The 27516-nt window shown below is 52.2% G+C and overlaps 1 protein-coding gene and 1 long non-coding RNA gene across 3 annotated transcripts in view; one reads left to right on the top strand and one right to left on the bottom strand.

Annotated features, from left to right (window-relative positions):
* LOC311613558 overlaps window positions 1-27516 on the top strand; it is a 475229-nt gene that overhangs the window by 53851 nt on the left and 393862 nt on the right. The gene's annotated exons all lie outside the window — the stretch shown is intronic.
* The window catches only part of PKNOX2 (PBX/knotted 1 homeobox 2), a 226186-nt gene that overhangs the window by 42436 nt on the left and 156234 nt on the right, over window positions 1-27516 (bottom strand). For both annotated transcript variants that reach the window (XM_084867568.1, XM_084867567.1), the window contains exons 4-5: window positions 22243-22382; window positions 2888-3059 (exon numbers count right to left, since the gene is read on the bottom strand). In XM_084867568.1, coding sequence (XP_084723694.1) covers window positions 2888-3059; window positions 22243-22382 — 312 coding nt within the window. The remainder of the gene's footprint in view (window positions 1-2887; window positions 3060-22242; window positions 22383-27516) is intronic.

The following is a 27516-nucleotide window of genomic DNA, read 5'->3' as shown; positions in this document are numbered from 1 at the left end:
GCCCCGTTTCAGAGCTGGCTTTTCGGCCAGGCAGCTCTAATCTGTCCCCTGAGCCACACCAGAGTCTCATTAAAACGTGCCCCATAAATGTTAAAAAATTTACACATAAAAAAATTCCATGCATGAAACTGAAACCATAGGTTTTACAGCCTCGGTTTGAAATCTTGCATAATATATAAAACCTTGGCCCTGCGCTGGGGGCCCGTAAATCAGATTTTATAAAACAGAAAGCTTCTACCTTTCAAAGGGGTTTGGGGGACTTGCAAATTTTACAAACTTTACCAACTGCCAGTCAGAGGGGGTTGGACCCGAGCGGGGGACCTGGGGGCAGGTAAGAGAGAGGCCTGGTGAGCACAGGGTAGGAGTGGGACTGGCATGGAGAGTGGCTGTGGCACTAACCCGGGGGCATCCCAGCCTTTCTACCAGCATCAGAAAGGAGAAGTAGAGAGGGTCATAGTGTGGGGACTGGGGGAGATCTGGTGGGGGTACTCTTTTTAAAAAATATATATTTTTTTATTGATTTAAGAGAGAGGAAGAGAGGAGAGATAGAAATCTCAATGATGAAAGAATCATTGATTGGCTGCCTCCTGCACGCCCCCTACTGGGGATCAAGCCTGCAACCTGGCATATGCCCTGACCGGAATGGAACCCTGACTTCCTGGTTCATATGTTGCAGCTCAACTGCTGAGCCACAGTGGCTGGCTGGGGGGTGGGGTGTGTACTCTCATGAAGTAGGACTCTATTGTCCCAGGGAGAAGGGAGGGGGTGATGCAGTGGAGGGAGAGCATATGAGGAGCCATAGGCTGGTCTTTGTCCTAAAATAATTTCCCTTCTCTGGACGGTGCTGTCTATCTGTAAGAGGGACTTGCTTCTCTCCAGAGCTGTGTCTCCTCGTGTGCAGTGAGCAGCTGGCTCCCAGGAAGGGCAGTGCCCTCCGAACTGCAGTCTGGGGACCTCTCTGATCCTTGGGCAGCTCCAGGAGAGCTCGGTCAGCGTTCCCATGGGAACTTGTCCAGGACACCTTCTGGGAGGAGGGGAAGGTACAGCATGCAAATTGTGTTTCTTTGGGGGGAGGGGATCGCGCAGCTAGAGGTGGGAGGAGTCGTGCCTAGTGGGGGGCTTGTGGGGGCGGGGGAGGGAGAGGGATCAGAGCTTGAGATCCCAGGGTGGGACAAAGTTTTGGGGACCTCCGTGTCCTCCTGACAATTTCATCTGTGAAAGTCAACATTCAAGGGCAGAAGAGAGCCGCCCTGACACGCACATATATATAAAATAAATCTCTCAATTATCTCAGCTCATTTGCTCGGGGTCTCTCATTTTATGTCCCTGCTCTGCTGCGCAGTATATCTGTCCGGATAAAGAGTTACAGTCCGTTGGGCTACGTGTGCGGGGTTGTAAAAAATACAGATGCCAGATTAACTGGCTGTGGCACTCGGCAGCTGATTGAGCTGATAATGACGTGATCTGACCTTTTTCTAATTTCTAATTATGTGCATCTTGGCTGCGCTGGCTACATGATTCCTGTTCTAATGATGGCTCCTGTGGTTGGCCTCTTTCTCCCCCTCCTGACTTCAAGAGGGCGGCGAAGGGCACTGCTTGGCTCCCCGAGTACAGTTTTGGGGGCCGGGAGGTGGGGCTGGGAAGCTAGAATGTCCTGGCGTCAGGATACTGCACTTGAGACTAACCTTCTGAACGGCATGCGTTCTTAAAGGCCATTTAGTTCCACAAGCCATCTCACTCGTGTTTTTATTACAGTCACTGGAGATGGGCGTATTGGATCTACACGCAAGGAAACCGAGCTTCGAAGTCAGCAGAGTCGCGCAGATGCTCAACGGGAAAGCCAGCCCTGGTCTTTCGTCCCAGGGGAACAACGGACCAATCGCTGGGGGACACTCTGGAAAGTAGATGGTTGTCTAACCACTATGCTGCACACCCGATACTAATACAAAGTAATACTTGAACGTAAACTATAACTTTAAAAATTTCAAATCACAGAAAAAAATAAAATAATCGACTGACCCATCTCCCAGCCGGGACCGTGGCTAACTCATCTGGGTAGATCAGGCCACGTGAGGGGTGGGAGGTCCAAGGACGACTCCACTCACCAGATCACTGCCAGTCCGGTGACCTGAGGACTGGGGCCGCTGGAGGTCTGGGGCCACCGGGGCAGCTTCAACAACACCCACTTCCCCAGGCTTGGCACACGGCAGGCCCTTGACCACAGTTTGTTGGACTGAATCAGAACTCTGCCTACGGGAGTGAGCAGACCTGGAGACCCGGGGAGAGTGTTGGCAAGGGGAGCACGGGGCCAGACACTTGCTGGCATGTCCCGGCTGCACGGAACAGCAGGCTGCAGTCGTGACCTGGGTAACACGCTGGGTTTGAAAGCCCGCTATCTCCTGTGTCCCGCTAAATGGGCGGGACATCCACTGACTTCCTTCTCAACAGGACTGTGTCTCCAGGTCTCTCGAGCTGCTGATGGGCTTGAATGTGCCTGCCCCCTCACCCTCCACCCTGCAGCACACCAGCCTGGCGAGTGACTAACACGCCAGGACTCCAGCCCTCAGAACCGCTGCCCCAGACATCCTGGTGCCACGTCCCTCCTCTCCTCCCGTCTGCGTCTGCGTGGCAAGAGGCTGAAGGGGATGCAGGTGTGCAGCGGGCAGAGCCCAGAGAAGGGGAGAGCTTGGGCAGCCAGATCTGTGCCTGTAGCTCTTGGTTCAGGGAACTCAGAAATGGTTCTCAGTGGCTAGGGGACCACCTAGTGCCTGGCCCAGGGTGGCACACAACGCCTTTTGCTGAACGAGTGAAAGGATCATTTCCAGAGCACTTGGAGGGACCACAGGGGACGGAGAACTTATCCGGGGTGGGAAGGGAGGGTCTTTACCAGATTGTCCAGTTCTGGGTCATCGCTGAAGAAGGGTTTGTGCTCCTGCTCCTGCTGATGGACAAAGTTCTCGATGTCCACGTCAAAGCTGGCGGAGGTGATGCACTCCGAGCCCTGGGTGGCCTGTTCACATTTCTCAAACAGCAGCGTCAGGAGCGGGAAAAGAGGGTGCCTGTGGGGACAGCAAGAGCTCACACATGCGCACAGAGACCTGCGGCCGGCTGGGCTCAGAAGCCATGAGGGCCCCTTCCCCACGCTCCCCTCACTTCTTCTCCCAAGGCCCCACTCCTGAGACCGTCCCCAGTCCCCAGTCCCCACGGCCAGCCCAGATGGCAGCAGCTCACGCCCTGGAGGGAAAACCCAGTCTCCCATCCCTGAGCACACAGGGCGCCATCCTCCTCACCGGAGCCTGGCTTTTCTCTGTGGTAAGGTAACCTGCAGGGGTATCTGATGAGGGTGAGGGGTGTAACCCTTCAGAGAAGTAGGAGTCCCTTTCTGGTTTAGGGTAAACCAGGAAGGAAGTATGGGAGGTGTCAGAACGGGTCCCGGACATGAACATCAGCGGTTGGTCAGACACTCATTCTTGGCTGCCTGGAGCCAGCTCAGGGCAGTGTCAGTGTGTCTGGGAATGTTTACAGGGGATGAGCATGAGCCTGAATTCTGGTTGCACGTGCAGGCAGGTGTCTCCACCTGCTCTGCATCTGTTTGCCGACTCAGTTCAGGTCAGACACCCAATCACAGGAATATCACCTCCCTGCACTTTCCCGTCATCACACACCTAGCACATCCGAAAACCACCTGGTTATCTGCATCGTATTTGCTCACCGTTGTTCTCCAGGACTGTCCCTGTCTTAATGAGGGTTGAATCCTTAGGGCCTTGCCCTGCATGCTCATAGAAGGCACTTAATTCTCAGTGACGGGCAATGAATTAGGGAATGAAGAGCATGTGAGTGAGCAGGTTATATGTGTGTGATGCATTCTGTAAGCTGACAGGCTTACATTGCTGGCTCTGTGTGTTTTGGTGGAGACGCCACCCACTCTGGGAAGCTCCTCTGAATGCCTCTCCCTCATGCTACGCTGATGGCTCCCTGAGCTCTTTGCTTTATCACCTACCTTCCTGACTAGAATGTGAGCTGATGAGGGCAGGAAGCAAGCCCACCCCTTATTCACCACAGTCTGTTCAGAGTCTAGCAGAGGCGTGAAGATCCCAACAAGTGTTTGCTGAATGCATATATGTTATGTGTGCACACCTGTGTGCACATATAAGTGCATATCACTCTTATTTCTCTGCAGCATGTGTGAATGACTATGTCTTAACTCCCAGAACTGTGTATATGTTTGCACGGTTTGTTGACACTGGAGCCCTCTTCCTTCCCATGGTGGTCACCAAAAAGCATTTACATCCCCCCATCTCTTTCTCAGTCCCCTGGGACCACACAATCTAGCTCTTTCTTTTTGAGGAAGCTCTGCCTGCTGGGAGAGGAGGAAGCATGTGTCAGGCCTGGCCCCCGGGCCTCTGCGAGAGGGGATGCTCCGGCCAGCACTGTCCAGTAACATTATTCCTGCCACATGGACACGCTCTCCACTGTCTGCCCTCCAACACAGAGCCACTAACTAGTCGAGGTCAAGGGATGTTTAAAATATGACTGCCACCCTGGCTGGGTGGCTCAATAGGTTGGAGCGTCGTCTTATACATCAAAAGGGTGCAGGTTCAATTCCCGGTCAGGGCACATACCTAGGTTGTGGGTTTGATCATGGTTGTGGCGCATATGGGAGGCAGCAGATCGATGTTTCTATCTCACATCAATGTTTCTCTCTCTCTCTCCCTCTCTGTCTCTAAAAATCAATAAACACGTATCCTTGGGTGGGGATTAAAAATGATGACTTGTGCCTAGAACACTGAGTTTTTACTTTATTTAATTTTATTTTTAAAAAAATATATTTTATTGATTTTTTTTACAGAGAGGAAGAGAGAGGACAGTGAGTTAGAAACATCGATGAGAGAGAATCATCGATCAGCTGTCTCTTGCACACCCCCTACTGGGGATGTGCCCGCAACCAAGGTACATGCCCTTGACCGGAATTGAACCTGGAACCTTCCAGTCCGCAGGCTGACGCTCTATCCACTGAGCCAAACCGGTTTCGGCTACTTTATTTAATTTTAACTGGTGGCTGTCACACGGGAAAGCACAAGACTTGAAAGGACACTGGACAGTGCTCCCCCGGGCACACTGTGATCAAACACAACGCAAGGAGGACTGACGCCCAGCCTCACAGTGCTGACCCTCCCAGGCTGTCCACTCTGGGGTTCCCATAATTCTAGGTGCTTAGCCCCCATATACGCTGGCCGTTCTCCTCAGGCTCAGGGGCAGTGGGGGGAGGGGGGAGGGCCCTCTTCAGGTGGGCTGCTTGGCTCGCAGGGCCTGCCCTGGACACTGCCTCCCCGCCCTTGTTCTGGGGGCTGATGCATAAACAGCTGGCCTGCAGGCTGGGTTTTTGTCGGCAGGAAAAAAGGGTCACTGTCTGAATGTGGCCCATCTGTGGCCCCAAATCTCTGGAAGACCTATTCAGCGCTCCCCCCGCCCTCCCCAGAAGCTGACAGGGAAAACCGTGGCTCGCTTAGCCAGCGGCTAAAACAAAAGAGAGAGCAGGTGAAGGGTTAAACTCCGGCGTAAGTCTTCATTTGCAGCCACTAATGCCGCAGCATATTATGGCCTAATCTGAGCTGATCCCAGTTTAATGCAAGCCTCTCCTGGCCCTGCGCGGAATACCAAAGGAAGCCTCGGCGGCGGCTATGATTTAAGCAGAGCCCGCGGCGCGCTAGCTGAGGGACACGAAAGGCAAATTCCAGGCGGTGTTATGAATTATTGCGCCTGATGAACCTTCCTACTCTCAACAGATGCCTGCTGCCATTTAAACAGCCACTAGATCAATTAGGAATGAAAGGCACAAATCGACTCTGTACAAGGGCACTAAATTACCAGGAACTAATAATCCGCAGCGCCGTGCCAGGTGGTGGGTGCACCCCGCCGGTCACCGCTGGTCCCCCTCTCCCGCTGAGGGGGGTGGGCAGCTGCTGAAGGAAGAGGGGGCGCCCGTGTGCACGTGTGTGTGTGTCTGTGTGTGTGCACGCACCCATCAGCAAGGCCAGTGTGAGTGTTGTGTACATGTGCTCTTGTGTGTTTGCATTGTGTGTACACACAGTGTGGGATGTACAAAGAATGTATGCATGTGGGTTAGGTGTTTGAAGTTGGGGTACAGATTTTGTGTTCAGTGAATAGAGTATGCTTGTGCCCTGCATTGTGGGCAGGGGGTATGTATGTGCCGTGTGTGTGTGTGTGTGTGTGTGATCTGGGCGGGGACTGAGTGTTCTATCATGAATAGCGTGTGGGGTAGGGAAAGAGGGATCTACTGGTGACTGCATCCCTCACATACTACACTAGAGTTGGGATGGGGCTGGGAGGGCGGTCTCCTCTGCCACTGTTCTTGCCCCTGCACGGAGGAGAGTGATCAGGGAGGGCCTCTCTGAGGAGGCGGCATTGAAATGACGCCTGAATGATGAGGAGGCAGTCATGCAAAAACCAGAGGGAGAGGCTTTCGGAGCAGAAAAAGCAAAGCACCTGAGATAGGAATGAGCCTGGTGTGTTTCTGGAACAACATGCAGACGATGTGGCTGGAGCAGGATAGGCGGGAGGGGATGCAGGGAGGTGAGGACGGAGAGCTGAACGGGACTCAGATCACAGTCTCAGACAGAGCTGGGCCTTGGGCAGGGTGCAGGTGGGGGGCTGCAGGCCTTGTCACGCACACTGGTCCACAACACAGGTCCTTTTCATAAACCTCTCACTTCCAGGCGTCAGATCTCCCCAGAATGTGTGTGTGTGGGGGGGCATATCTGGGGGTGTTTTCTGGGGGCTCCTGCTATCTCCCTGAAGAAGGAAACATACGTCCCACCCCCACACCTCCCACAAATTAACGAGGGCCACGGAGCACAGAGCAGGCTCCTGGAGGCTGGCATGGCTGCTTCTCTCCAGTGTCTCCTGACCGGAGCCAAACTCTCAGCTCCAGACCCTCCCTTCTCACACCTCACCCTCTCCGGGCTCCTGGCTGGTTCCACCTACCCCTCCCCTGGTCCCTGAGCCCAGGAGGTCAGATGGCATCTGAGCTCAGCCGCAGGTTCCACACGGACTACACCGGGTAGGGGCTGCCTGTGGCTCCCCTGCTCTATCCCCCTGGATCCCTCCATAAATCCGGACTGCTCCCCGCTACCTCAAGCATAGGGACCGCTGAGACACTGAGTCACCCCTGAGAACCAGGCTCAGCCTCCCGGTGACTCAGCAGGGTCTGTGGCTGCAGTCACTGGGCTTCTCCAAGGCCCAGGCCCTCCCCAGCTGCCCAGCCTCCAGCTGTCCAACCAAGGGTCGACCTGTATTCCTAAGCTACACCCCACCATCACCGTCTATGGCGGGAGGTGAGGCTGGCAGCCCCAATGCAGACTTGGGGAGGGACAGGATGGGGTGACTAGGGCAGGGACCCCGAGAGCTGGGTGTCTTGGTCAGCAGACACATGAATGTCCCAGTGTGTGCAGGCATGGGAGGGAAGAAGGGTTTCCATGGAGACACGGGATATGGCCTTGAGCATCAGTGTGTCCTGGTGTTGTCCGGATCTCCCCCGTCAGAGAGATAGAAGTAGGAACCTGGAAACTCTGTCCCAGGAACAAGATGTGAGAGGTGGCCGCTCGATTTTATTTCCAGGGGACACCTGACCTCCAGAGGAGCTCACTGCTCCCGCTGCTCTCTCCCCTCTTCCCCCTGCCGCCTCCGCCTGACCGCCCCCTGCACCCCAATCTCTCTTAAGCCGTTCAAAATTTGGAGGAAATAAATCTCACCGCTCAATTCAGGGAGAGCTTGAGCCTCGTCAGTGCAGAACAAATAGAAGGAGGGAACCTGCGTGACATTTCACTGAGGAAGAGAGGTCGTTTCCAGCCACTAATAAAAAGGATTTGACACAGACTAATAAAGAGAAATGAATTTCTCTAATGGCCTAATTTAGCACACTCAGCACTGTGCCCGCTCCTGGGCGCCGGGAGGGGGCAGGGCCCCGAGCGAGCGGGGAGCTGCGTGGCTCCAGGGCGGGCAAGAGGAGATGATCTCAAATAACATTTTATTGTTTCTTTTTTCTTTCCCAGGTCCCCACCCCCACGCCACCCTCACCACCTCTCCCGGGAGCGTCTGAACCAAAATCAAGCTCAAGACACGCACTTCCTGTGAACAACCCAGAGAAGCGGCCTCTCGCAGCCTCGCCGCCCTGCGCCGGCTGCAGCAGTGATTAAACCCGATACGTTGATTTCTACAGGGGCTTAAGCCGTCGTTTGGTTTAATTACCTCTGACATTTCTGCCTTTGTGTTTTTTCCATCACCCCAATCCACCGGCCTGCAAAGCCCAGCTTGGGGCCAGGAGATAGAGGAGCAGCACCCCAGCCCCCCACCCCACCTCGGCCCCAAACTGGACAGGATTTGGGCTGAAGTCCCAGGGGAGGTGAATGTCACCCCCTCTGTAGCAGCAGAGAGGCAGAGACCCCTCGATGAACCCCAGTTTTCCTTCAGCGAAAGGTCTTACACACACACACACACACACACACACACACACACCCTCACACAGATGCACACATATGCGCACACAATGGTAAGGCTTCTGAGCGCATCATGAGCACTTGGGCTTTAGCACAGCCCCCGTTAGCCCTCCCCTCCTCCTGGCAGGTGCTCATAAACTGGCTCAGTAGGTCTCCCTAACATTTAAAAAAATATATATTTTATTGATTTTTTACAGAGAGGAAGAGAGAGGGTTGGAGAGTTAGAAACATCGATGAGAATCATTGATCAGCTGCCTCTTGCACGCCCCCTACTGGGGATGTGCCCGCAACCAAGGTACATGCCCTTGACCGAAATCAAACCTGGGACCCTTCAGTCCGCAGGCCGACACTCTATCCACTGAGCCAAACTGGTTTCGGCTCTCCCTAACATTTTTAAAGACCCTAGGCATGGAAACCACGACTTCCTGGTCATTCTCGTCCTCATCTCTGACTCAGTTCCCTGCTTAGGGTGAGGTTTGTTTCCTTTTGCTCAAAGGACTCACGAAAAGGCGAGAGGGACCTTCTCAGCTTCGCTTCCTTTCTCCTCGGACAACCGAGGTTAAATCGTTTTTAAACATTTCTCCCTGCACAGAGGATCAGAGACAGAGAAGCAGAGACGGGAAAAAAGAAGGAATGCAAAAAAGAAAGAAAGAAGGTAAAGACACAGAGCTTTGGAGAGGCGAGGATGTAAAGAACAGGACAGACAGGGATGGGGAGCGGGCATGTGGACGGAAACAGCGCTGCAGGTGGGGGGCAGGGCTGGCCACAGGCAGGAGACGTTAGCGCTGGCTCTCTTTCTGGGTGATAAACCTTGTGATTCACGGTCATGCCACTCCATCACTCCGGAGCCTCTCAGCCATTCCTTCCCTCGTGACCTTGGCCGGGACTGCAGACCTCAATTATGGGTCTAGCCAAGTGTGTGGCAGCTTGCCTGGCTGTCCACCTTCTCCCCCTGGGACTGACCTTGGAGCCCCCAGGCTGTCCTGCACCTCCTCTCCCAGCCCAGACTCATCGGCTGGGGAAGAGGCAGACAGGAGAGGCCAGGGCATCACTTAGCCCTCCCTGGGCCCTGGCTGCTTCTCCCATTTGAGGGTACGGCCCCTCAGCCTTTCCTGGCTGGGAGGAGGATAGATGGCGGTCCAGAGTGTGGGCTGTATGATAGGAGAGCCACATTTCTGGGTGGGGATTTCAGGGGGACCAGAGCATGGTCTGGGCCCAATGCCACAGAGACATCAGTCTCCTTGCTGCTTAGGTGGTGGTGGGAGCTGGGGGTGGGGATAGGAGAAAGAGGACCAAGCAGCGACCAGGCCGGCAGCTCTCCAGCTCCACGACCGAGTCTGCACTAATGCACGTGGAGGTCTCCAGCTGCCAAAGGCCCACCACTTGGAAACTGTGCTCAGGGGCTGAAACCCTGATCTTCTTTTTCTAGAGCCCAAGTCAGAGGTCACTGGGACCTCAGAATCAGGGGAATGCCCCAGAGCTGCTTCCCAGGGCGGCCTGCTGTCCCTTTCCCAGCCATCTCTCCACTGCCAGAGGCCCCTTACAAGTATTCCCTGTGAGAACTGAGGAAGTCAATGAGCAGCCTCAGATGGACACGCGGCATACACAGCATGGCCTCACTTTCTCTTCGGTGTTTCTCCTCAACAGACTCAGAGCATGGTGGATGGACAGAGCGCAGGTGGCCCCCGGCCCCATATCTGCACAATCCCCCCTTCGCCAGCTCAGACAACCAGGCCTCTGGGGCTCCTGCTGGTCCTTCCGCCTCAGCTGCCTGCTCCTGGGTCTCTACCTGTCCCTTCCAGTCATTTCAGAATCCAGCTCTGCGTGCCAGCCTTCTGGGCAGGCGCCGCGAGGGCATCTCCAGCGAGAGGGAGCGTGACCTCCTCTGAACCATCAGGGATGCTTCAGGGTTTCCACCCAGACCACTTCCTCCTTTAGGGTGAGAAGCTGGGCGCTCTGAAACAAGTCTAGACTTTGGAGTCACAACGGTGTGACTTAGGGGCAAGTTACTGAGTTTCTCTGAGTCTCAGTTATCTTTTTTTTTTTTTTTTTTTTTTTTGTCAATCCTCACCTGAGGATATTTTCCCCACTGATTTTCAGAGAGAGAATGGAAGGGAGGGATAGAGAGAGAGAGAGAAACATTGATGTGAGAAGGACACAGCAATTGGTTGCCTTCCACACGCACCCCGACCAGAGCCAGAGATGGAGCCTGCAACTGAGGTATATGCCCTTGTCCATGGGCCACGATGCTCTATCCACTGAGCCAAACTGGCTAGGGCTCAGTTTCCTTTTTTCTAAAGCAGGGACACCATCACCACCACGCAGGCACCTTTAAGGGTTCAGTGAAGAAGCACGTGGAGTGCCTGTCGCTTACTAAGCTGCTCCTTTTCCCTGGAAGAGTGTGCGGGCGCCTTTTTGATTCAGAGCAACACTGATAACGTCCGCTCCAATCAATTATATCCCCACCTCCTGGACTCATGTGGCAGGGACAAGCCCCCATGCCAACTCAAATAGAGGTACAGAGAGAGGAGAAGAGAGGCCACGTGCAATTAAGTGATCAGAAACCCAGACCCTCTCTCTCACTCTCTCTCTCTTTCTATATCTTTCTCTCTCTCTCTCTCTCTCTCTCTCTCTCTATATATATATATATATATATATATATTTGATTTTTTTTACAGAGAGGAAGGGAAAGAGATAGAGAGCTAGAAACATGGATGAGAGGGAGTCATCGATCAGTTGCCTACTGCATACTCCCCACCGGGGATGTGCCCGCAACCAAGGTACATGCCCTTGACTGGAATAGAACCCGGGACCCCTCAGTCCACAGGCTGACACTCTATCCACTGAGCCAAACCGGTTTCAGCCAGACCTTCCTTTTTTAACCAAACAGCACTGCCAGTGAGCATTCATTTCTATTTCCTTTGGGACATGTTCTCCTGGCTGTAGTTGCGTGTGCACAGATCTGTCTTCCTCACTGCACACCGAGCTCCTTCGGGCCATGCTCGTCCTCTTTCTGAATTCCCAGGGGTCAGGCACCGTGCCTGGCACACAGCAGCGGCTCAGTCACTATTCCGTGAATCGGTGCATGGTAACGAGCAAGTGAATCAAGAAGCCCCGAACTGAGAGAATGAAGGTTCCAGGACGCAATCTGGAACTTCTTTCCGGCTCAGAATCCATTCCTGCTGGGGTACTGGGATCAGATACTGCCATCTGGCAGTTTCTAGCCACAGTTACTACAAAAAGACTTGCCTGCTTTGGGCTCTGCTGGGGTGTTTGCGTGTGTGTGTTGGGGGGGGGGGCGAGGGGGCTGGGGGGTTGGCAGGGTCTAGGAGGGAGGGGTGATGTGGAGGCGGTGCCTGCCCAGCCCTCCACTCCTCGCTGCTCAAAGGCACCAGATGGAGAGAGCGGAATGGGGTGGGGGAGCAAGCCAGCAGCTCCTGGCGGATGTATTTTTGCTTCAGGTGTGACGCTGACACCGTGCGGGTGTATTTTTAGTCCTGCGCGGTGGGCGGTGTTAGCCTGGGTTGCCTTGGAGAGGACTTCTTGTTGCTAAATTGGAATTGCATGAGCTAGGGTTCCAGGGCCCCAACTGGCGCTCCTCCCCAGGTGGTGGACAGACAGGTCTATTCCCAACAATTGTGGCCTAGGGCTGGCCACAGTGTGCTCTGCCCCCTCCCTTCACACACACACACACACACACACACACACACACACACTCACACACACCCCTCCCTTCTGGCACATTAAAAAAAAAAAAAAGAAATCTCAACAAAGTGATTGTTAAGGCTAGTCTTCAAAACCAAGAATACTAGGAAACTAAAACTTGAGACCTGGTAGGATCTCATGTCCAGACCCTTCATTTTTTTCTTTCAGGTTTATTGAGAAACAGCTGACACACATCACTGAATAAGTCTAAGGTGTGTATCATGATGGTCTGACCTACACATATATTTAAATATATTTCTATTGATTTTACAGAGAGGAAAGGAGAGGAATAGAGAGTCAGAAACAGATGAGAGAGAAACATCGACCAGCTGCCTCCTGCACACCTCCAATGCGGATGCGCCCACAACCAAGGTACATGCCCTTGACCGGAATCGAACCTGGGATCCGTGAGTCCAAAGTCCGAGGCTCTATCCACTGAGCCAAACTGGATTAGGGCTGATTTACATATATTATGAAATGATTAGCAACAGTAGGCTCAGCTAACATCCTTCTCCTTATAGAAATATAATGAGAGACAAGAAAAATGGGGGGAAATACACCTTGTGATGAGAAATCAGGATATACTTTCCTTTTTTTCTTTAAAAAAATATTTTATTGATATTTTACAGAGAGGAAGGGAGAGGAACAGAGTTAGAAACATTGATGGGAAAGAAACATCGATCAGCTGCCTCCTGCACACTCCCTACTGGGGATGTGCCCGTAACCAAGGTACATGCCCTTGACCGGAATCGAACCTGGGACCTTTCAGTCCGCAGGCCAAAGCTCTATCCACTGAGCCAAACCTGTCAGGGCAGGATTTATTTTCTTAGCAACTTTCCTGTGTATCATCCAGCAGTGCTGGCTCTAGTCGTCCTGCTGACATTACAGCCCTGGTTCTTATTTATCTTATAACTGGAACCTTTGTACCTCTGACCACCTTCCTCCAATTTTCCCTCCCCCTCTGGGAACCACAAGTCTGACCTCTTTCTCCGGGAGTCTGATTTGTTTGTTGCTGGTATTTTTTATTTTATTTTTATTTTTCAATCCGCTGGTAAGTGAGATCAAACAGTATTTGTCTTTTTCTTTCTGACTCGTTTCACATAGAATAATGCCCTCAAGTTCTGTCCATGTTGTTGTAAACAGTAGGTTAACCTAATTTTTATGGCTGAATAATGTTGGTATATATTGCTTCCATGTCTCGACTATTGTAAAAAATGCTGTTATGAACACAGGGGTGCAGATCGCTTTTTGAGTTAGTGTTTTTGTTTCCTTTGACATATGCCCAGAAGTGGAACTGCTGGATCATACGGTAGCTTCCTTTTTTGAGGCTCCTCCACACAGTTTTCCATGTGGCTGCACCAAATTACAGCCTCACTGACAGTGCAGGAGGGTCCCCTTTCTCCACATCCGTGCCAGCACTTACTGTCTCCTGATTTTTTGATGACCAGAGGCACAGAAAGTATCTTCCCTGAGGGTAGGCAGCTAGGGTGAGCCAGTCAGAGCTCCTACCCAAGCCACCAGAGATGGCACCAGTCCCCAGAGAGAAAACACCTCGGGGGAAGGGATGGTGTGGAAAGGGGAGCTCTGTCCATTGTGCCCTGGTCAATGGGAGGCACTCTGCAAGTTACAAAGTGCTGTTCCATGTACTTATTGCATTTAAACACCCAATATTCTTATTTTTCCTATTTTACTGATCAGCAAACTGAAGTGTCATGGGTTAAATGATTACATCAAGCTAGTAAGTGATTTGAGTTGAAATTTAAATCTGGGTATCCAAACTCCAAATGTTATGCTCTTCTCCACATCTATGCATTCTTTTTGAACGATTATTGAAATCACTTCATCCTTCTCCTTTCCCCCCCTCTACTGTCCTTGAGTCACGTGTATCCTGGGGCCTCAGAACTGAACTGCCATGTTGTCCCTTCGAGAATCAGGACTGCTGCAGCCGAAGAGAATCTCTGCTCATCAAACCAGTTTCCAAAAGAACCTGCTCTCCTAACAGTACTTTGTGTTTGGACAGGATTTTAACATTTATTTATTATTATTATTATTTTCATATTTTTATTGATTTCAGAGAAGAAGGGAGAGGGAGAGGAACATCAGATGGGAGAGAATCATTGATTGGCTGCCTCCTGCATCCACACCTCCCCGCCCCCCACGGCATGTACCCTGATTGGGAATCAAACCATGACCTTCTGGTTCATAGGTCGATGCTCAAGTCCTGAGTCATGCTGGCTGGGCTAACATGTTTATTTTTTTTATCTTCACTAAAGGATGTATTTGTATTGATTTTAGAGAGAGGAAGGGAGAGTGAGAGAAACATCGATGTGAGAGAGAAGTATTGATTGGTTGCCTCCCGTATGCACCCCGACTGGGGATTGAACCCACAACCTAGGTATGTGCCCTGGCTGGGAAACAAATCCATGCCCCATTTTTGGTGCATGGGAGGATGCTGCAACTAAATGAGCCACCCAGCCAGGGGCCAGGCTTTAACATCTTTATAGACCTTTCATTTTCTCCTCTGACACCCACCTGGTGGGGGAGGAAAGCTTATCTAAAGACGTTCAATGGTTTGCCCAAATGGGAGAGTCAGAAGTTAGACTGAAGTCTCAGTCTTATGATCTTTGCATTTGACCACAAAATGGACCAGTGCTTGGGAAAATCAGAGCGTGGTACTAAGGTTAAAAGAATGGTAAAACTGGCTTAGTGCGGCCCTGGTGAGAAATTATCGGCCACCTGAACCCCCCACACTTTGCTTGCTGGTCTCCTTCCACCCCACCTATCCACCTCATCGCACTAGCTGGATGACTTCCCTCTGGTAATGGGGCAGAGCCAGTCTAGTGCTGTAACTCCTCGCCAGCAAAGCCGTCCTTCACTCTGAACCTCTACTGCCAAGCATGGGCACTGTTAGCATTCGTTATCTCCTTCAAGCCTAACATGACCTCATGAGGAGGAACGTCATTGGGACTCCAGGTTCTGCATCTCGTGCTGGTGGGCCTTGTCTTCGCCAGGTACCTAGACTCTCGGCTCTGCCTAGGCCAGACGGTGAGCTGTGGGAGCAGCAGGACCCACCACCTCTGAACACACCTGCTTCCTGGGCCTGCCAGCTGCAGCCTCTGTGCCCACCAGCAGGATGTGCGGAGGCTGGGCTTGGGACGGGGTCTGCAGATGCCTTTAGGAAGGCGGGAAACAGGCTTGTTCTGGTGCCAAGGAGCATGGAGCAAGGAGCATGGTTTTACTCTTAGATTATGGCTCCAGTGGGTTCACTCCCCTGACTACAGGCCACAGCTGGGATGCTAGCTCTTAGGCCACCTGCTTCAAACGCCAGGGGTGTCTGCGAGAGCCCTGCCCACAAAGCCAAGGATGGATACAGCCTGGAGCTTTGACGCCCAGCATCTAGTCTAGAGCATCTAAACTCCTAGGAATGGCTGAACTCCTCCCACACCATCCTCAGGCCCCTCGCCCAGCTGTTCCAGGGATGACCAAGCCCGATGCCAGGGAAGGCGGAGGGTTAAGACCCAGGGTCAGCTCCCTGGAGCCAGAACACCCTTTGGTCACAAGGTGGAAGAGTTCCCTCAAAGACACTTCATTAGGAAGTACCGGTTCCCAGGGTCCTGGCCGGGGTGCTGCTAACGAGGACAGTCACAGCAGGCCCAGTCCCAAATTCGGGGTTCCTTCCACCCCGTCTTCCAGCTCTGTCTGGGAAGAGCAGCTGGGCTATCATTTCCGGTGGGTTTCGCCTCTCTTAGGAAAAGCAGTGCAACTCTCCCACACTGCACCATGGCCGGCAGCTTGCAGGCAGTTCCACACATACTTTCCTGAGCCCATTCCATGTGCCAAGTTTATGTGACACTACTTTCTATGTTGTCTTCCTCCCACTCCTCACAGTGACATTTTCCTTATTCTGAACCCCTCCTGGCATCTAACGTGAGGCTTGATGCACAGCAGAGCTCGGTACACGTTTGTTGGAATTGCAGTGGGAAGAGCTCCTGACTGGGTGCCCTTTTCTGCCTCCTCTTGCTGCCTCGCCTCTCACCATTTACTCTACCAGCGGCTGATGCCTGCAGAGCGCTTCATTCGCCAAGTTCCGTACCAAGTGATCTCTGTGCATTACCTCATTCAATCCCCATGACAATCCCGATGAAGAGACAGCACTATTTTTTAGCCCCATTTTACAGATGAGGAAATCAGGCTAGCGGTGAAGCCAGAAGGTAAACCCTGTCCATCTAAGTCCAAAGCCAACGATCCTGACCCTGGATTCCACCTCTCTGAATGCACTAGACCCTTCACAGCTCAGACAGGCCACAGGGACATCCACTGGCCATGGGGAGGCAAGCTGGCCCTTGTTTATAATACCCCCATCCCGGTCTACATAGGAAACACTGGTCTGAGGGTCCAGTATTATCAAATAAGATCTCATTTTAGTCTAGATATTACTATGTTCTTTTTTACAGTTAAGAAACCAGAGGCTCGCAGAGATTAACATGCTCAAGGTGATGAAGCCAGTTATCACCAAGTCTATTTCTGGATCTCGCCCGGCTGCCCAGCACGGCCACTCTGCTGCATTTGCACCTCGAGCTACAGGACTATCAGGATCAAGCTTAGAACGTCAGTGACCTTCATTCAGAAGGATGGTTGCTAGGGAGCGATCTGAACACCGCCCACTGCCCTGTTCTGACCTTTCCCCAAATGAGTGTGGATTCTAGAGGGACCCAGTTTGGATGAGACAGGAGCATGAGTGATATAAACAGGGCTTGGAAATGTCTGTTGCTTTTATTGGACTGGAATGGGACAGCAGGTCACACACGAAGGGAGAAGGTCCGAGTTTGTGGTTTGTGAGAGGAGACTGATGTGAAGTATTGAGAGTGCTATGTGGAAAGGTCACAACTCTAAAAGCTGAGAAAATAAAGAGGCAGAAGAATGACTTGATGCCTGGCAGGACTGGGGGAAGGAGGGCTGCCAGGAAGAAGTCTGTCCGTGGATAAAACAGGAAAGGATTGGAATTGGAGAAGGTAGGGGAGTTTGGGGGTGATGACGGGGCTTTACTCAAACAGACGGACAATGTTGGGTACAATCTAGAAGGGAGAAAACTCCCTGCCTTGGGGTCAAGGAGAAAAAAGCACAACTGCAAATTCTTATAAAGCACCCATTCTGTGCCAGGCACTGTCCTAAGTATTAATTTTTAAAGAGAGAACATTTCAAACCCAGAACCTAGGAGCAGACCAGACAAAACAGTGAAGACCAATGAATGTAGGATCGTGGCTACAGATACAAAGAAAGTCTCTCCGGAGAAGTGGTGGTGAGACATGCTGAGCTCTTTAGAGCAGAGCCTGCGTGCCTGGGACTCGGGCGCCTGTGCAGGTTTTTACTTTAGCCTGGCGAGAGCCAGGGTGTGTCTCCTCCCAACACTGTTTAGCAGCATCACACTGGAACCCAAAATGGGCCACGGTGGGAGCATTTACACTGGAAATCAGCCAGGGCTCTCCTCTCCCCTTGGCCCCTGGAGCCAGTTTGCCAGCACAGCAGCCTAGAACCATTGTGTACATACGGGTACTGCCTAGCCGGGTTAGAGAGTCCATTCAGTAAGCACTGATCTAGTACATTATTCAGGCGGCTGACTCTAAGGTACTGGGTAATAAATCGATGAGTGATGCAGACACAGACCTTGCCCTCGCCGAGTTAACCATCTAGTGGGAAAAACAGAAATGATGCTAACGCCATCAATTCCATTATGAGTAATGCCACAAAGGAAAAATACACTTGACTCTTGAACCACATGAGTTTGAAATGCGTGGGCCCCATTTTACGTGGATTTTCCCCCAATAAAGACATGGCCCTCTGTATCCACGGGTTTCTTATCTGAGATTCAGCCAACTGTGGATCAAATAAACAGAATTTTTACATTATCGACTTGTGTTCTCTAACTGTGGATCAAATATACTGCTTTTTCTCTGAAGTTGGTTGAATCTGTGGATGCAAAGGGCCCACTGTTGTTAAGTTTTGGGGGAGTCAAAGGTATAGTTGGTTTAAAAAATATATATATATATTATTGATTTTTTACAGAGAGGAAGGGAGAGAGATAGAGAGCTAGAAACGTCGATGAGAGAGAAACATCGACCAGCTGCCTCTTGCACACCCCCGACTGGGGATGTGCCCACAACCAATGTACATGCCCTTGACTGGAATCGAACCTGGGACCTTTCAGTCCATAGACCGACACTCTACTGCTGAGCCAAACCGGTTTCGGCTATAGCTGGGTTTTTTACTGCCTTGGGGTCAGTACCCTTAAACCCCTGTGTTGTTCAAGGGTCAACTGTATAGGGTACAGCAGCCACTCACCCCGTCGTCTGACCTGCTCAATTCTCTAGCATTTTTAATGGAGAAGCAAAGCACAAGTGCCTGCTGTTTTCTCGGTGCTCACACCTCCACTCGGCATTTCCCATCAATAATAGGCCACTTCTTCAGCGCCAGGCCGGCCACTTCGTGGGTTCTCAGAGGTTTTCAGCCTTAGGGGTGAGAACCACAGCACCTCCTGAGCAGTCTCAGCAAAGCCAGCCTCCTCCTCCACCGCACCTGGCCGGGCCAGCTCCCTGCATCTCTTCTGCTCCCCAGGACATCATCGTTTCCATGGGAACCCACTCACTTCAAAGGGAAAGGAAGGAGACTGGAGGGGAGGAGGGAGTGTGCAAGCCGAGTTAACCTCCCCTCTTGGCCCCTTTCTGTGCTGCTGGCAACCTCACTGCCAGCTCCCAGACAACACCGGTCTGTCTGTCCGTCCGTCAGCACGGAAATGGGGCCTCGGCTCAAGCTACACTTTAACTTCTTGGGGGGAAATCCTGGGGTTGCGGTGGGGGCTGAGGAAGCAGAGAACTGAGTGGGTCCAAGCCTGTGGTCCCCATTGCGCGGGGTTTCCTTCTCAGGCCCCCTCAGCATTGCTCCCGAGCCACAAACACAATTACCCGCGATGTACAGCCAATCACCGTGTCTGCTCAGATTAGACTGTGGTCATTAATCTGAGCGGGACTCCTGGCTGCCTGGCTGATTAGCCCAGATGATGCTCTGGTCTGATCCAATTAAAGACAGACCGGGCCTCCCCTCTGCCCCTGCACACACACACACACACACACACACACACACACACACAGTCCATATCAGAGGAAACCAGTACATTTCATGAACACATCCTCATACATAAACACAACCCTGCAAACCTTAGGGGACTAGCAGGCACCCTCCCTCCCAGGTGCGCCTCCCTTTGACATTGCAGGGGCTGGGGACTTCTCTATTCTTTCTTCACCTATGGTCCTGAGAGGGGCTGTGGTGGGGGCTCCCAAAAGCCAGTGTGGGCACTAATCTGAGTCGAAAGGGGTCTCATTGCATTTGTTGACATGAAATGCCAACTCCCTGAAGTGCTCCGGAGCAGCCGGACTGCCCGTGGCAGGCAAATCTAATTAAAATCGCCCGCCCTCCTGGAGGCTGAGTTCCCTCCCAGCCATGTAGGAGGGCTGTAGAGAGGGCAGCTGGTACTAATGGGAGAGGTGTGGTGTGAGAGACAACCTGTGGGAGGGGGCAGGCAGGAAGGGCTGCAGAGCGGAGAAGCTGTGGGTGTTGATGTCCTGAGATGCAGGGGTCACCATGTTTGCCGGGCAGCTGCGGGGCCACCTGCAGAGATAACCTGGGCAGACACCAAGGGCTGTGGGGTGGCCAGCCTGAGGGAGAGGTGAAGATTGGGTGTGAAGACGAACAGGAAGGAGTGGCATCCTGATGGGCAGTTCCCACAGGGGAGGTGGCTGTGTCCCCTGCAGCCTGGCCTGGGGGTGGGGGTGAGGGGCGAGGGAAAGGAGCCTGGGGTCCTGGGAAGGGCTATGGAGCCCATGGAGCAATTGGTGGGAGCCAGGGGATCGCTATGGTTTGAGCCAGACGTGGTGCCGGGTACTCACCTGGCTGTCTCATCACACCTGGGGATGAGGCCCTGCTGCAAAACTAAAGCTTGGAGACCAGTGCACCCCTAATCTGGGGATCCCTCCAGGCTTGAATCGGAGCTCAGTATAGGGCCCAGCCCCAGGGCTCTGGGAAGATGCCAGGATCAGTCTTTAGTGCACATGTGCATCGCCCGGGGTCTTGTCAAAGGGCAGACCACACATCCCGAGGGCTGGGGGAGCTGAGATTCTGCATTTCTAATCAGCTCCCAGGTGCTGCCACGCTGCTTGCTGTGCCCCTCCTTGGGGCAGCAGTGATCTATGGAGTTTCGTGGCTATAACCGCCGTCATCGGGCCACCAGGCAATTCGGGAGGCCATGGTACTCTCCCCTCCCTTCTCACACCCCACAGAGCACCAGCCACCACACAGTTCATTTACGGATGGCGATGAAGCTGCGTCTCCCCAGGCCCACTCTGGCTCCTGGCATTCCCAGAGTACATCAGGCCTATCCTGCCTGCAGGTCCTCCTCCTCCTGCTGCTCCTCCTGTGAGCCCTCTTCCTGGCCTTGAAGATCCAACTCATACATTCTGTCTGTGAAGCTTCTGCTGTTAGAGCTCTGACCACTGTGTTGGTTTCTCTTTGGGGGAGACAAGAGACCAGCCCACGCTCTTATCTTTTTAGGGGTTTCCTCTTTTCCCAAGAGTCCGGCACATATAATAGCAGGGGGTCAATAAGAGTGTGACGGGAAGGAAGGCATGAATGACAGGAATGCCAAGTCCTATGATGGGGGAGGCTGACTTGTCCCCTAGAATCAGATCCTGTTGTTCTTTGGGGTCCAAGGTGGAGTTTACTGCCTGCAGGCAGCTGGGCCGGGCCTGTGCATTGGGGTGGGCGGGCAGGCCCTGTGATGTATCTTTCCTCAGGCCTGGCAAACACCGCTGTGCCAGGATCTATGGATCAGAGCCCACTGTTCTGGACTCCCCACTGTTAGCATTAGAGGCCTTCAGCTCATCTGAGTAACTAAAAATAATGCCAACGATAATGATAATAACAGCCATAATCGCCACCATTACCATAAAGGCACTGTCATCTGGGGGGTGGGGAGTGAGGAAGAGGAAATCAATCTTCTTCCTCTCCGCCCTGGGTGGCCCATTGCACACGTTACTGACGTTAGCACCTGCTGCAGTGTGGCCCAGCCAGAGGTAAGCTGGGCTCACTGATGCACCTGAACGCCTACGCTCACACAGCGAACGTGAGCCGGGGTCCAGCCGCAGAGCCGAGTGTGGCCCAGGCACCTTCTCTTCAGCCCCTGCTGGAGCCTCGTTCACTCCTGCTCTCAGTAGATGCCAGCTTCTTCCCAGCCACAGACATAAACAGGAACTTCCCTGAGTTCTTCCCGCCCTCTGGACCATTAGGGGGGGCCCAGCCCTGGGTGCATGGGCTGGTGCAGAGCAAGATGGAATGAGTTCCTGCTCTCTGCCCCCACCTGGGGGAGGTGCCAGGACCTACACAGCCGCACACAACGCCTGTTGCTAAAAATCCCAAGATGACCATGAATCGAAATGTGGTTCTAGGACCAGATGCACTGGAGTCACCAGGCATGCTTTCACAAGTTCATGTTGCTATAGCCTCACCTATGGACTCAGGGTGGGGCATGGAGCCCACAACATGAATTTAACAAGCTCTGCCAATGGCTACCAGGCACACTAAAGCTCGCGTCATACCAAGTGCCAGGCGGTGCAATAGATGCGCAGAGCTTTTTGCTGGAGTAAAGGCAACAGTGAGATGAGGCAGAGAGCAGTCCCCAGGCAGCTGCCTGGTTGCTGAGTGGAGGGTTTCTGGCTCATTAGGGCTCGTTTCCCCAACAGGGATGAAGAAGGGTTCCCCCTGGAAGATACTGCCCAGGCCCTCGTATCCCTCACTAGACAATTCCAGGGGCTATTGTCAACCCCAGTGGCCAGCTGAGGGACCTCCGGATTGATCAGAGAGAGAAGGCCAAGAAGGAAGCAGCTGCTGGCCACTGTCTTTGCTGAGCCCACCCACTGGTCTGCAGGCTCATCTCTCACAGCTTGGGCCTGAGGCTGGCTGGGGTGTCTCCTACCTGTACACAGCTCGCTTGTCAGCTTCCAGCTGGGCCTGGGGGTCAATGGGGGCACTGGGCACAGGAGTGCTGGCAGCAGCAGAGGGTGCGGAGATATGGACAGCCTGGGCCTTAGAGGGTGTCTGAGCAGTTGCCGTCATCTGCAGAGAGAAGAAAGAGGAGGTGGCGGTTAGTGTGGCCAGGACGCCTGGCTGGAATGGCTAGGGCTGCCGTGGCCTGTGGTGAGTGTATAACGAGTGTCCATTTGTATATGCGCTACAGTCGGGAGTAAGCAGGTCTTTCTTCACATGAGAATGTGCTGGAGAACAACACAGGGCCATTCAAAACCAGGTGGTACACGGCACACTTTAAAGGAGATGATTGTTGCCTGGCCAGTGTGGCTCCTGACCCATGAACCAGGAGGTCATGGTTTGATTCCCAATCAGGGCACATGCCTGGGCTGCGGGCTCGATCCCCAGTCGGAGGTGTGTAGGAGATGGCTGATCTATGATTCTCTCTCATCATTGATGTTTCTCTCTCTCCCTCTCACTTCCTCTCTGAAATCAATAAAAAATAAAAATAAAAAATTATATATATATAATTAAATATATATATAAGAGATGATTCTTAATGCAAACTAAGGTGGTAACCTCTGTCCAGAAGCCGGAAAAAAAAAAAAAAAAAAAAAAAAGCCCCAAACCGAGCCCTTTAAATTGTGCCGAGGAGTCACCTGGGATGCACTGGGCAGTGTTAAGTTTGCTAACTTGGAGAGGAGGAAAAAATAGCTGAGATGTTCTCATGTGGGCAGGTCTATTGCCTGTAACACAAGCCAGAGGTAACTGTTTTAAAGGTTTCAATAGAAAACTGAATGGTCCCCAGGTTTGGTTGACCACGTGAAGATAAGCAGATTTTAGTGACTCTGCTCAGGCTTCTGTTCTCAGCTCTCACAAATATTTAGAGCAGTTGTTTTCATCCTCTTACATGCTTTAAAGGTGCCTCTCTAGGGCCTTAATATATATATTTTTATAATCAGGGAAACTCCTTTTAATATGATATGTTGAATTTCCTGTATAAGATTTCATTTGAAGAAATGTTTAAATGGCTTTAAAACTTCTGATAACCATCATTACAGAAGATAATGCTTTTATGTTATATTTTCTTTGGTCAGAGGGATCCCTCAAATGTCATGAATGGTGACATGTCTCGCCTGTCCGTCGCACCGAGACAGCGCTGCCCCCTGTGCCGTTGGGCTCATAGATTTGTCTGCCTCCTGCACTTCGTCCACACCTTCACCCCCAGCACCCATCCCCCGACACAGAGTAGACACTTAGTGTTTGTAGAGAAAATAAGCGAGAGGTTAAATGAATGAATCCACTGCAAAGGCAGCAGATATTTTATAGCTAAAAAGTTTATCATCTGATCTAGGTCCCTGCTTTCTGGGAGAAAAGTATTGTACTTCCATGAACACAGCACAGTTTTGCTGGTACCGATATCCCCAAGACACCTGCTGTCTCATTCTCTCCATTTAAGTCTCTGCTCAGACATCACATCTTCAGAGAAAAGAGCCCCTTTGCCCCTTGCAATGCCCTTCCTCTGCCTTATTTCATAGCCCTTATCATGACATGTGCTATATGTCTATTTGCTTAGTTAAATCTCTCCTGCCCCCCAGACAAAAGGACTCTGCCTGGCACTAGTAGAGGCTCAATAAATATTTGTCAAACCAGTGAACCGAATGAATGAATGATGGGCAGTGAATGAGACTGGGACTATAAAAGAACCATATCTGCTTTACTATACTGTGTCCCCATCATTCCTTTGTTAGGATGAAATAGCCTTGCTATTGTTGGCCAAGCTGGGGGAACTTTCTCAGACCCAGTGCACAGGAGGCTGGACAGCCTCCATGGGACCCGGAGTCCTACTGCCTTCTGGTAGCTGTGGGCCTTGGGCAAATCCCTTACCTCTCCCACCCTCCTATCATCTTATCAGTAAGCACATTGGTGCCCTCTTAGGATTCACGCGTATTAAAGAGATGCTGTAAGGAAGAAAGTAGAAACGAATGTTCCAATTTTCAAAACAGAGAAAGAAGGTGGACTCAGAAATACTAAATATTGCTAATGCTCACATTGACCCGGGCCAGTTTCTTCCGTTCACAAATACAACGGATTGTTTCTCCAAATGCTACTCCGGTCCCTGACATGTACTGGGCACTGTGCTGGGCACTGGGGTCACAGGGCCGAGTGCCTGCTAGGAGGCTCAGTTTCTGGCTTTAACACGCCTTCGGAGCTGGCAGATGGGGCAGACGTGGTAGGCACAGACAGTGTAAGTGACCTCACCTGGTACCTCCCAGCTTCCCCCAAAGGACCACAGCTTCAGAGTTGGTATCAGCATGTAGAAGGCTACTAGGAGAGGGCGTATGCTTTCTGCCTGACCCTCCTCTTCAATGCTTAGAGGATGTCTAGCGAAATGCTTAACAAACGTGGGTGACAGGAAACAGATCCAAAAGGTCTTTAAAGATGTTGGCAACACTCTGAGTCTAACAAGATTCATTTTCATCTAATAATTCGGCACTTAACACTTTTAGCACTTCGGAAAAAAAAAAAAATCAATACTTTAAGTGCCAAACAGGGGAGACAGTTCAGCAGCAGCTTTTGTTGACAGCAGGCTAGTTATGTCCAAAGTGTAATATGTCTGTCGAACAAACAAATGAGAAAACTGGCCTCAGCAAATGCTGCACTCAGAGGCGCAGTCCGCCCAAAGCCTCCAGTGCCACCCATCGTGCTGGGACAGGGGCAGGAGGCACACTCAGAGGAGCACTGACCGGGGAAGGGATCCTGCACTGAGCCGTATGAGGACTATTGGGAGGAATCTGAAATGTGTAAGGGGGACGATGGAGAGATGTGAAAGCCTCTCTTTGAGTTGTGTGAATGAAAGGCTTGATTCTAGCCAAAACCGGTTTGGCTCAGTGGTTGAGCATCGGTCTGCGGACTGAAAGGTCCCGGGTTCGATTCCGGTCAGGGGCATGTACGTTGGTTGCGGGCACATCCCCGGTAGGGGGTGTGCAAGAGGCAGCTGGTTGATGTTTCTCTCTCATCGACGTTTCTAGCTCTCTATCTCTCTCCCTTCCTCTCTGTAAAAAATCAATAAAATATATATATTTTTAAAAAGATTTGATTCTAGATTCTATCCTGTATGCCCCGAAGGATCAAATTACAAACAGTGCATTAGATCTATATAACACCGAGACAGATCTGGGCTCAACCTGGGTAAGTTCCCACCTTCTAGTTCTCAATGCAGAATGGACTGCTACCAGGGGAAAGGGGCTGGAGTTTTCACTACTACGAGGCCATGCAGAGAAGGCTGATCAGCTGGGCCCCCGTGCAGGGTCAGGAAGCTTTCTAGATGGGTGGCTGGGTGAGATGGCATCTGAAGTCCCTTCCAACACCAACAGGCTGGGACACCAGGAGGGTGCTTTAATGACCACTACCCGCTGCAGAGAGCTGGGGTGGGGCTTGTATCCCATGATGCACCGTGGGAAAAAAGGGCTTCGGAAGCTCAGAAGTGCTCCAAGGGTGGAGGGTGGTGTTGCTATTGAACACGCGAATTCCAGGACATGCTTCTTTCCTACAGCAAGGTGAGGCTGTGTCTGCACAGCCCATCCAGGGGTGAAATACAGGCCAGGCTGGTGCCCCGCTCTGCCCACTGGGAGAATTTCCTTGTGCACTTGAAGGTGAGGTAGGAGACAGGGCTGAGGGGAGGGGCTCCCCCTCCTCTCGTCTCTCCTTTCGGGGCAGGGCGTTAGGGAGGCCTTTCTGGTTATAGAGGAGAGCACAGAATGAAGTGTAATCCGAGGTGGCCACACCCGAGCATCCCAAGAGGCCCGGCTGAGGGGCTGCTGCGGGGGCTCAGAAGCAGGAGGGGTGAGAGAGCAGAACTAGTCTTGGGAGGATGGTGACTCATTTATTTAGCTCCTGGGGGCCAATTCGGCAAACTCTGCATTTCCTCCAGGTCTGGAGAATGTGTTCATATCCACATGGATTTCTTTTTCTAGCCAGAGACACCCTTCCTCAGGAACGGGGGCTCAAAGGGAAAGGCCCAGCAGCTGTCCATAGGTCTGGGGCAGGGGGGATGAGTGACTTATGGTGAATTTGGGGGTGGTTACCTAGAAGTACAGCCTGAAGAGCAGGAACAGAGAGAGATTTGCAGGGACCAGGACAGAGTGTGACTGTTAAATGACTGCTTAGAGCTCCCTGATTCTGGCCTAGGAAAGCCAACTTAAAATTAAAAAAAAAAAAAAAAATTGCTTTCAGAGAGGAAGGGAGAGGGAGAGAAACACAAATGATGAGAGAAAAATCATCGATCAAACCAGGACCTCCTGGTTCATAAGTCGATACTCAACCACTGAGCCACATCAGCCGGGCATGAAAACCAACATAAATTTTCAGGAGTTTTGCAAGATGGTTAACGTTACATTGGTAGCTTGAAATTGTTCGTGGTGGGAGCATTTGCACCACAGAAGTTAGCAAATGTTGCAAACCAAAGCCTCTTCCACCTTCACCCAGAGAGCTCTGCGTACAGGAATGCAAAACCTGGGGGCTGACCGTCTAGTCTGATCAGGAAGTGAGCAGACGCTCTAGGGTGAGGGGAAGCTGGGAAGCTGCACACAGTTTCAGGTGCTCTTATTTGTGTTGGAATGCCTCTGCAGGGCATGTCCATGTGCGCCCCCCTCCCCCTGGCCGTGGGGAAGCCACTCCTTTCCCAGCTCAGCCGGAGCCCTAGTCTCCCAGGAGGCCTTTCCCAACGTTGCATCTCCCCAACCCAGGTAGCATGACCCTGCCTGGTCTGTATGTGTGTTAACCTACCGCCTGTGACACCATGGAGCCCTATCTGCCTGTCTCCCTGTGGACTGGTTCCCGGTTCCCACTGCCATGCTGGTCATGGGGGGCTCCCCAGTGTGTTTGTTAAATGATTGAATGACTGACCGGATGAGGGGCTGAGTGATGTGTTAAAAGGCTCAGTGATCCAAAAAGGGATGGGGTCAATGAGGGCTCCCCCAGCACTCCCCAACTCAGTCAGTGCAGAGCAGGAAGGGCTGGCTGCAGAGCCAGGCCGGCCCAATGTAGCTTAAAGAGGCTCCTGCAACAGCAGGCCTGGGTCACCTACACCTGATCCCAGGGCTGACTGGGCAGAACAGACCCCGGGAGAGTTCCTCAGTGGCGTACCACGGGGGTCTTAAGGAACTAATCACTTTTAGTAGAATTTCTAGGCAGTGGTTTACAAGAGGAGATTGTAAATGCC

Source organism: Pipistrellus hanaki, assembly GCF_964339955.1.
Source record: "Pipistrellus hanaki genome assembly, chromosome: 19".
Taxonomy (NCBI): Eukaryota; Metazoa; Chordata; class Mammalia; order Chiroptera; family Vespertilionidae; genus Pipistrellus; species Pipistrellus hanaki.
Note: the sequence above shows the minus strand (reverse complement) of the source record. Positions and strands in the feature narration are given on the sequence as shown.